This window comes from Arachis stenosperma, chromosome 3, assembly GCF_014773155.1.
Source record: "Arachis stenosperma cultivar V10309 chromosome 3, arast.V10309.gnm1.PFL2, whole genome shotgun sequence".
Lineage (NCBI taxonomy): Eukaryota > Viridiplantae > Streptophyta > Magnoliopsida > Fabales > Fabaceae > Arachis > Arachis stenosperma.
In genome coordinates, this window is record NC_080379.1 from 36,419,804 (window position 1) to 36,431,340 (window position 11,537).

Consider the following 11,537-nt stretch of genomic DNA (forward strand, 5'->3'; position numbering starts at 1 on the left):
TAGAGCAATAGCAACATTTAAAGAAAGAAAATGAAAATTAAAGTTTGTTCACAATTATCGAGAAAAAAATTGGTGCGCGGGGACTGGTTAGCGAAAAAGAACTTGAAAATCTATCATGGAGTTCATTTTACAGATTAACCTACAACAGAACTTAGACAGATTTTGCTTGATGATGGTAAAAGGACAATTTTACCCTGAAACATAGTAGATGCGTAATCTTAGGCATTAGCTCCGTTTTCTTACCAATAAAAAAAATAACGAAATGTTTTAAAAGTATTTGGACTAGAAAAAAAATAATAAGATCAAAACTCAAAATATTTATTAAAATATAAATTCAAAGCTTATTTAAGATTTTTTTAATTAATGAAAATGAAGGTAAATGGTCCTATCTATTCCCACCACAACAATAGCTCCAACAATGAAGCCGCTTAAATCGGGTATACTTACTTTTTTGGTTTTCTTCGATTACCTTCCTCCTTTGCTTTCACATTTTACACTTGCATTCCATTTAGAATCTCAATACAGATAACTCATTTCCATCATTGTAACCCACCACAAACGAATCATTAAACATACGTTGAAAGAAACAAGAAAGCGGCACACCATTTTTTCTCATTTTTGTCATTAGCACATGATGATAGAATCAAATAGAGTGAGACTAAGATAATATATTCTTGAAAATATAATCAACATTATTGAACATGCATATTGGAGTTACGATAATATAACCCTATAAATGGGAAATGTAGCTTCAAGATTTGCATTTTACCCTCCAACCCCACCAACGTATAAAGTGTTAGAGGAGAAGGATGGGATGAAGCTCATATTCTCGCCGCTTCCCAAAGAGAAGAATGTGGAAGTGCATCGTCTAGATACGAAGAGTGGGAACAAGATCATTGCTATATTTTGGAAACACCCTTTTGCCAGGTTTACATTCCTATACTCGCATGGCAATGCCGCTGACTTGGGTCAGATGATCGACCTTTTCATGTACCTTAGAGCTCAACTTCGCGTTAATATTATGAGGTTCCTTTTTTCTTCTTCTTCTTGATCTCAATATTGTTGCTCTTTGTACTTGCAATTGGTTTTATTTTCTAGAGGGATGAATATATTATACCTATATATAAAGTAATTATTGAAGTGGGGATTTTCATTATATTATTGAATTAGGGGAAATAAATTGGACAACAAAACTTTAATAGATTCATATGTAAAAGAATGCTAAAACCCTTAATTGTTAAAATCAAGTTTCAGACTTATTAACCATGGTTTTATTTTATCGTTATAAATATTATGAATTTTAATTTGGTAAATAAGATAATTGTGTTTCTAGCATTATATATATATATATATATATATATATATATATATATATATATATATATATATATATATATATATATATATACTACTTTAATACCTTACTATTAGGCCAATTATAGTGGCTTAACAGCAATGTCTTAATCTATACAATAATTTAATTTCATTATGATATAACATAATATTTGGTTTTAGTTCTTGGAATCTTGACGAATTGTTAGTTGTTGAGAGTTAAAAGTACCTTGAATAATTAAACCAAACTATCATATTTTTTATATTGATTTAAAAGCAACATATTAATTTTTTATAGTATCCAAATCTAACGAAAAGGTAGTATTTTTCAAAATATTTTAAAAAATAATGATAACGTTTAGTTTGATTGAACTTCATCCCAATAATAAAATTAATTTTAGTTGTCTTTACCATTAATTTTATATCATCAATAAGTGTTTTTTTTTTCAATTTTCCTCACTGATATATCATCATCATCTTCACTACCATTCCATCCTTTTCTCTTCTCCTCCTCCTCCTCCTCATCATCATCATCATCACCCTTCCTCTTCCGGCCCCAGGACTCCACCTTCACTGTACCCTTATCTCCACCCCACTCCTTTTATTAATTTTTGACTTCGCATTTCGATAGCCCATTCGTCTCGTGGCACTAGTGAATATGGTGTTGCTCATTCGCCCATTATAAGAATGTTAAGTATTATCGATAGTCTTACGATTAATAGTCAAGGCGTGTAATAAATTTTATAGATGATCAAGACAATGATAAAAGTGTGACAAGTCATAACCCTATTGATAAAATTTGAGATTTTTACTGATACCTCGTGGCTGTTAGTAAAATTGTCGCTAAAATGTAAAAAAAAAAATCACTATTAAAATAGCTATACTGATGTCAGGGGCATCTATAAATAATAAAAATGACTATTTTTATCTTTTGCTTAGAAATAGCCTAACGATCAATAAAGGTTTTCTTTTTTCTTTACCTGTTGTATTTATCATAATAGAATTTATTGTAAAGCTGAAAAATTATTATATTTATTAATTATTAATAACTAAAAATTTGTAAGATTTATTATAATATAAACAAATAAATTCAATAAAACTATCAATTGTCAGTAATGTCATAATTAAAATAATGTTCACAGATAGTCCTCATTGAGGAATTTGTTGTCATCGTGTGGGTGATCTTCATTTCAGATCTTGCGTGTGTTACCATCACCGGTCATAAAGGAAGTTGGATGGGTTAGTTGTACACTCTTAGTATGTAAGAAGAGCTGCTCTACATTGTGCGACTACATTAACGTTTATTAGGAATGGCAAAATTCTCCGAGATATGAAGATTTTTGCGAGGATTACCTCGAACAGAGATCTAAATGTGGGAAATTTTTTTTGCGGGAATAGAAGCGGGGGACAAAATTTCCCCGAGGCAGGCACGGGTCCGAATGGGGATCCCCATCCCGTCTCTGCTAATCCCCGAAATTCATAAATTTACATAATTATTCTTAATAGTTTATTTTTCATACATGTCTTTTTGTCATTTCACATGCCATATATATATAGAGAGAGAGGGAGAGGGAGAGGGAGAGGGAGAGAGAGAGAGTCTTCAATTCATAGATCCCTAGCGTTGTCCATACTCTATTCAAGCTCTCTGTAGCCACTCCCTCGTCACTCTTCCGTCTTGCCGTATTGTCACCCCTCACCGTTCCATCACCCTCATTGCGTCGTTCTCTATATTCGTGGTGTTCCTTTCCACAACTCTATCATCGTGTTCGTTCTTCTCTCTGTTGTCGCATCTCCCACCTCATCCACTGCTCTGTGCTTTGTCTCGCCGTGGCGTCTCCATTGTGTCATTTTGAAAGAAGTCACCATCTTGTTGTTTAGACTTTTTGTATAAAATCTTACTATTTTTGTATAGGACGTATATTTTAGCTCTATTACTATGAAAATTAATAATTGGTCATAACGATTAGAGAGATAGGGAATGGGGTCTTTGCGGGAAATGGAGTCCTGTGACGAATGAGAATGGGGAGTAATATTTTCTTACGGTAGAAAACGAAAATGGGAACGGAGAACAAATCTAAAGGCGGGGATAGGAAGCAGGGAGGATTCCCCCGCCTCGCCTTACCCCGTTGACATCCCTAACGTTTATAATTGGCTGACCATGCTTTTCATGTAAGTCACTTTTGTATTCTAAGAGTTGAAGCTCTGTTGGAGGCGGATAATTTCCGCTTACGACCTCTAGTGAGTCTACATCGACTTATTGTTATAGCTAGCATGCCTTTAACTCCATGCACCACATCCTCTATTGGTCTTGCTAACCGGTAGTAATATGGTCCCCTAACATCTCAGCATCATTAAATCGAGGCGCATTGCTAGTGTTGATGCACCCAATGCCATACCCCTCCCACATTTGCGACCACCAACTGTTATGTGTCCACCTTATCCTCCAAAGTCAAAAGAGGTTTGGGATTCTTGCAGCGATTTGGGCAGCACGTTCTTCTCTGACTTTTCTCCTATTTTTCTCGAATTGGTTCTATCATAGATAGAAAAACATAAAATAAATAGATAGAAAATTATATATAAATAATGTCTAATAGAAAAAGAGAAAGTATTAGGAATAACGTTTTTTTTAACAACTTAAACAATAGGTTAAAAAAGAAAAGTTAATTTTAATTTTAAAAATTAAATTTTGAATTAATTAAATTTAATCATAATTTTGAATTTTTTTTTAAATTATTTTTTTTCAAACGACGTCCCCTTCCGTCTTTTCGCACTGTCCTTCCATTTCTGCTAATCGCATGCCGTTCAGATCTCCGCCGATACGCATTCACTGTGCGTTGCCGCCGATCCGCCTACACAGATCTTCGCCGCTGTCGGAAGGAGAGCCGTTGCAAGGTGCCCGTCCGTCCGTGAGTTGCGTTCCCGGCCGCGAGTGCCGTTGTATTGTATTACACGTGCAGCTGCCGCAACCACTCTCTCGCAACCCTCTGCCACCGTCGTAGCTATTGTATCGTGCTCCGGTGTCTTCTGCAGCTGCTGTCTCGTTACTTGTTTCTTATCAACTAAGTCGGATGTTCATTTTACTATGCATGCGAATAGTTCTTTTCATTCTGAAGTGGATTTTTATTTGGGTATACGATTGATATTTTACTTGATTTGCTTGATTTTGCATGCACATATTTCACAAGTTTTTTTTTGTTATGTGCTTTGGATTAGATTTAGTTTAGTTTTGCTTGAATTCAAGTTGGGTTTGAGTTACGCCATTTAAACATGGTGCACGGGTGGTATTTTGGTCAACTTGTTAATTGTTTCTTATCAACTAAGGCGGATGTTTATTTTACTATGTATGTGGATGATTCTTTCACTAAGATGTGGATATTTATTTGGGCCATACCAAGCAGCACGCGATGGAATTGATTAAGACGCGACGCATTAGCGTGGAAGGAAGGGCAGAAGTGAAGGGTTGGAGCAGCGGTAGAATAAGGCCTCTGGCTCGGTGACTGTGTGATATCACTTCGTAGGCTTCGAAATGGGTAGAGCAGCAGTGCGTGAAAGGATGGAGAGAAGACGCAACTATGCGGTGGTGACACAACGGTAGTGGTACGACATCCGAGCAACGGGAGAACTGCGATTTTCCTTAGATGGTTAGCGACGGTGGGCGAGGGCAGCGTTGGAAAGCTTCGTTTCCGGCGATAGAAAAGACGGTGGTGAGGTGATACGGTGAAAAAACAGAGTTGACGTTAAGGGTAGGTAAAAACAGGATTTAATTTAAAAAAAAAGGTAAAATGGAAAAATAAAATTGAAAATACAGTGAGATAATTATATTAGATATTATTTTTATGTTTAGTAGATATAGGATGTAATCCATTATTCACAATTTCTGTTGTCTACCTAGAAAAATTGATAGAATTAATGGTTCAAGGTTGTGATGATTATTTAGATCAACCATATTTGTACCGTATCAATGGAAGTTGAGATATTAGTAAATCAATAATGTTATTATAATTCCAAATAAGAAAACCAAACAGAAAAAAATCCAAACTTAATGCAGAAAGAAAATCCTAATTTCATTTTCTATTATAATTTAGACTCGAACAATCTTTTCTCACTTCAAATACTCTGAATAATATAAATTGTTAAATTCGTGTAAATAATAAATATGACATGAAATTTAATTTTCAATTGTTAAATTGAATGAGATTAAATTTCATGAAAAATTTGTAGAGGTGGCATGAAAGTGTCTATTCTTATAATATCCTATAGTGGATGGTTGCTCCTTTTGTTTGTTGTTTTTTCCCTACAATATAACACATCTATTGCTAGAAGTAATGATGTTCATATAGATATATCATTTTGAAGTTAAAGAATAATAGGGAAGTCCTTTTTATGTGTTTTTCTAAAATATACTACGTTTTGATTAAATTGCAGTTATGACTACTCAGGATATGGTGCTTCTACAGGTAAGGTAAGTATTATAAGATTGATCTCTCTTAAATTTTTATTTTTGTCTTTTTGTCACTTCATTGGATTATTTTTAAGAGTTTATATTAATTTTTATAACCCTATGAAATGATAAAGAGAGGAAAATAAAAATTTGAAAGAGACAACTTTTTAGTACAAAGCTATTAATTAAATAAATTTTATGAACACCACAAAATAAACCACTATTGGTTGCTCGACATATACATAGGAAATCCACTTACAATATTAAAAAGTACAAATTAGATTTACATTTGTCATAAATTTCATAAATAATAAAATCAAATCAGATATGCAATTATAATCAAATTTTAAGACCATATATAGTCAATCAAATTTACATTTATAATAAATAAAATTTATGATTATGATGAGAATGGATATGTATATTATATACATACATTATATGAATATATAATGTTAAAATACAAAATACATATTAAAAATAAATTAAACAACATATGTATTTATATAAAAATATTTAATAGTTAATTTTTTATGCGCATAATATTTTTTAATGTATTTTCATATTGTGTGATTGAATTTTGTATTCACAAAATATTTTTATATCTAATTAAATGTTGTCGTATAGGTAAAAGAAGCTAACTTTCAAATTTCATATCATCCGAGTTCTTTATCTTTTACCAAACTTTTATATTGGCCTATCTAATTGGGCAATCTTTGCATGAACACCTCTCTAACTATAATAGCCAACCGAGTTGAACACATACTATGACGTAGAAGCAGTGTATGATTGTTTGAAGAGTCAATATGGGATTAAGGAAGAAGAACTAATTTTGTATGGTCAATCAGTTGGAAGTGGTCCCACAGTACACTTGGCTTCTAAGTTAGTAAACTTGAGAGCTGTTGTTATCCACAGTGGCATCCTCTCAGGGATAAGGGTCTTATACCCTATCAAGATGACATTTTGGTTTGACATATTCAAAGTATGATTTTCTAATTATTCCTTGATTTTGATTCTAAAATTTGTTGAAATTTTGTTCTTCTTTTATGTTAACAATTTTTTTTTTTGTTTCAGAATATAGACAAAATAAAGCATGTCAACAGCCCAGTGTTAGTTCTGCATGTATATATACCTACATATTTTCATATCATCTATATTTTTTTTACTTTAATTCTGTTTTATTTTTCTTTTAGTATCTATATGTTTTATATATACCTATATTACTATATATATGTTAAAAATCAGCTACTAATTAGCCATTGCATATAAAAATACGTATTTAGTATCTCACAAAATTTTTTTATTATATTATTTACACAAATTTAATTATTCATTTATAGCAAGTTTGGTTATATACTAGGGCTTGTTTGGTTATTCTGATGGTGTTAAAAATATATAAATTAATATATATAAATATTAATCATATTATGTGTACATTAAAAATTAACCACTAAATTAAACCAATCATTGGTATAAAATATATGTTGAAATACAAAATACATATTAAAAATGAGTTTAACAGCACATATAAATATATGGTGGCTGATTTTTGGTGTAAATATTAACATCTTTATTTAAATATACACAAATATATAGTGACTGACAATTTGGTAGTTGATTTTTAGTATATATAAAACAGTTTTTATAGGTTTTAATGTGATATTTGTTAGAGATATTTTTTATAATTCCTATTTGTCAATGAGATATTTCATTTTGCGGTTTGGTTGAATTAAAAGCATGGAAACTAAGATTTATTAAAATTTTGAATTGATTATTTTTTAAAATTTAAATTTATATTCATTGCTAAAAAATAGAAAGAAGTGTGTTTATATCAAAAAGTTATATAGTATTTGTCGATTTAAGCATGATATTTTTTGTTGGTTTGTGTGTCACATATCGTTATTGTTTGAATAAATATTCTGTTTATTTGATTCATTATGAGATATATAAATCCCTTTTGATAAAAAATTAAAAAAAATTATATTCAATCCCTCAAAACGTTATTTTGGATGAAAATGAACTGACATGCCTTAGAAAATGAATGATTATGAATCATTTTATAATTTTATTTTATACGGGGTTGCAATACAAAACAAATAAAAATCGATTGGATATTTGTTCTCGTTATTTTCAAGTTATATAATTTCGTCTGTTTGAAACAAAAGAATCTTCGCGTCTTGTCCGTAAAGTTAAAACTGGAGTTAATCTTTATCTTCTTATGTTTGGAGGAAAAACTAAAATGACAAACTAAACATTGGATAGATAACAACTTAAACAACATTTCTTAAGAGTATTTCTCAAACTTTGTTTTCTAAAATGATGTGTACACTTTACATTAAGATCAAGTCTAACTACTTACATAAGTGTCTGGCTAATAAATTCTTCTCTCAAACGTCTAACTAACTTGACATACCAACTAGCAGCTAGCTTTCACTCCTTGCCAGCTAAGTTATCCATCAACATTCCTCTTTGATCTTGGCATTTGGAAATCCACCATACCAAACTTGGAGTGTAATAGAGAGAACAATCTAGGATCAAGTGATTTTGTGAGGACATCAACCACCTGATTAGAAGGAGCTTCACCACTCCTTTTTGAGCTTTACCTTCCATTATATGACAATTAATGTCTATATCACTACAAGAAATACCCTGGCTACCAATGTCTATACATAAAAATGGAGTGTTGTTTGATTGTCACAATATAGTGTGATAGGTCGTTCCCTCATTATTTTTCTCCACATATGGTTGAAATAGTTTGTCAACTATTCAACAGTTTAACAATTACTGGTGGGATCTTTCTTTGGATTTAGAAAAATGTTAAAGAGAATGATACATGAACAGCTACTCTTGTGTCCAGAATCCACTTATTAGAAAAATTTGAGTGTATATAAGTGGAAAGGATTTGGAATACACATGATGGATGAGTAGGAAACTATGCATGATGGTGGAAAAATGCAACCAAGGCCTTCTTTTGATCTTCTGAAAATAGGTTCTCAAAATCTTGACTTCCCTCTTGCTGAATTAAAATCTTGTTGCAACCAACATTGTTCTCAGCAACCTTAAAGCTATTTATGCTTGCTGTTTTTTTGGGCTCTTTCCATATCATGTGTGAACCTATGTTTATGGGAACATGTGTCAGTGAGGTGCCCAATTTTTCCGTAGTGAGCACAAATCTTTGGAGAATTTTGTCCTCTACAGATACCAAATATTCCACGATCTATGCCTCTTCCTTTATTCCCAAAGTTCAAACTCCCAACTGCTCCATCTCTATTGCCAATTCCTAAATTATTGACTACTGCATTGATTAAAACCTTTAAGTTCAGCCCTCCTACTTGTCTTGACTGTCTTTCTTGTTGCAGAAGCAATGAATATGGTGTTGCCACTTCAGGAAGAGGTTTTATCAGTATTATTTGGTAATTTGGATTTTACTGTGAAATATTGATCATTGAGTCCCCTTAGAATGTATACGACGTTTTTTGCTTCCTGTATTCTCTAACAACTCCAAGTCTGCAAGAACATTGGACAAAGCAATCACATGCTGGGATCAGTCTAAACTCTTCAATTTCTTCCCAAACTCAGTTTTGTAAAATAAGATGTAATTGACATCTCTCTTTATCTCATCAAGAATATTTCTTTCTATAATTCAGTAACTCTAAATACATCTTGTTCAAAATATCTTTTGCCCATCTCCTCCCACTAATCACATGCATTATCATACAACGACACATTTCACAAGATTTCTTGATTTAGTGAGGCATGTAGCCGAGAAAGCATAAGGGTGTTGCATCTATCCCAAGCACTGAATGTGATATAATTCTCGTCTACTTTCGGTAATGATCCATAGGTAAATTTTAGCTTGTTTTTTAACTTGATGGAAATGCAAGCAGATCTTGCCCCTAGAGTGATACTTATGAGTTAAGAAAGCAATTGTTGTTAACATTGTACCTGGATTCTCGTTAGGGTGCAAGAAATAGTAATTGAAAGATCTTAGTACAAATTTTGGTTTGCTTTTGGGAGAGCTTCAAATGATGAAATTTGTGCCTTCATCTTTGTGAATTTTTGGAGCATGCCATGGAGAACTCTTGGTTCATTGTTCTTTTCTTTGTGTATTCAACAAAATTGAGCTTAAACCACAAGAATTAGAACTAAAAAAACTCAAATTTATCATTTCTTATGTAAAGTACTTATAGATCTCGGCAAATACATGCTCATCATACCATGTTAAAATTATAAAATATGTTCTTAGTTGACACAGAAAATGAGAGTGAGGGTGAGAGAATAGCTACAGGGGATAGAGTTTCATTGAGTTTCAAGTTCAGAGTGATAAATCTTAGTTTTTTGTGATACAATCTACCATTAAATACTACTTTACAATGAGCTCAAGTTTAACTAACTTCTTACACATGTATCTAACTAACTAATTCTTCTCTTTAACGTCTAACTAACTTGACATGCCAGCTGGCAACTAGCTTCCTCTCTCTGCTATATGAGTTATCCACTAATCGCACTAACATTAATGTGGATTCTTATTCATTTTTAATTGTTATATTTGGTCTATAAATTGATACTTCTATTATTTTGCAACAACTTTGAGTCAATTTTAGCATAGGAATAAAATGTGTCATTTTTCCAAAAGATTTTTTCTTAAGATTTTTCTATATTAATTTTGATTTTGTAAAATCTCAATTATTCTAATAGAGTATACGTTTTACAAATATTTAGTTCCTTTTCTAAGCAGTAATGGAGGAAAGTCCAAATAATTAATAGAGTTGGGAATTATGATTTTGTTTTTTTACTGTAATATCCATAGTTAGAATGCAACAATATAAGCGATGCTTAGATTTAAAAGACTATAAGTGTATACCTATATTTTATTACCCAAATATAAAAAATAAAAAATATCTATTTCAAATATTAGCCTTCTAGTATAAGTAGCACAATCAAAATATTATTGTGGATTTAGTTTTTTTATTTTGCAACTGTTTGTGAATTGATGATAACCCCATACAATACGACATATGGATATTTGTTAATGTGGGATATTTCAATCTTTGATAAATTTGTTTAAAGTCATGTTACTAATGGTAGTCTTGTTTGTGTGCTTATGTATTAAACACAGGGAACTAGTGATGAAGTCGTTGATTGCACCCATGGAAAGCAATTATGGGAAAATTGTAAGGAAAAATATGAACCTTTGTGGGTTAAGGGTGGGGGACATTGTGACCTTGAAGCTTATCCCGAATACCTCAAGCACATGCGCAAGTTTCTAAATGCCATGGAGAAGCCCACTACCAAAGGGGAGACAAACGAACAACTTACCCAAAATCCTAGTGATAATCAACCTAAACGAAACAAATGTTTAGGATTTGGTTAAAGTTAGCTTGGTTTCTGTGATTTGGATGTGTGAAATGTATGTGAACCAGGTTTAAAAGAAAGCTAGATCCAATGTAGGATTTTTCTTCTTTAAAAAAGGTATAAAACTCTCACTTTTGTATATAATATGTAACTTTAATACTTTTTAGTATACACTATAGAACTACATGTTAAAAGGATTTTGAAATTCATGATTCTCACAAATAGACATAGACAGAATTACTAACGTTAATTTATGGGTAAGTATTAATACGAAGAATTTACTTTATCTATTATTTTGCTTTCTTATTTTTCTTTCATCAATTCTTTTCTTGATGGTGAGTGAAGAAGAAGAATTTTGCTGATTTGTTTTTCATTAAACTAACTTCCATCAAATTGTTACTTTTAAACA

General features: G+C 31.8%; 1 protein-coding gene across 1 annotated transcript; it reads left to right on the forward strand.

Annotated features, from left to right (window-relative positions):
• Positions 1 to 736: 736 nt before the first annotated feature.
• LOC130965902 (uncharacterized) lies at positions 737 to 11,147 on the forward strand. Its single transcript, XM_057890661.1, has 5 exons — positions 737 to 1,026; positions 5,758 to 5,794; positions 6,519 to 6,755; positions 6,848 to 6,895; positions 10,893 to 11,147. Exons 1-5 carry the CDS (start codon positions 737 to 739, stop codon positions 11,145 to 11,147), a joined length of 867 nt encoding a protein of 288 aa, XP_057746644.1.
• Positions 11,148 to 11,537: the final 390 nt, after the last annotated feature.

Bases quoted from the DNA above. Each gene is read 5' to 3' on its own strand.
- LOC130965902 (XM_057890661.1), top strand. From the start codon at position 737: ATGGGAAATGTAGCTTCAAGATTTGCATTTTACCCTCCAACCCCACCA. The intron at 1,027-5,757 runs GTTCCTTTTTTC...ATTAAATTGCAG, and splicing joins CTTCGCGTTAATATTATGAG to TTATGACTACTCAGGATATG. The intron at 6,896-10,892 runs GTATATATACCT...TATTAAACACAG, and splicing joins GCCCAGTGTTAGTTCTGCAT to GGAACTAGTGATGAAGTCGT.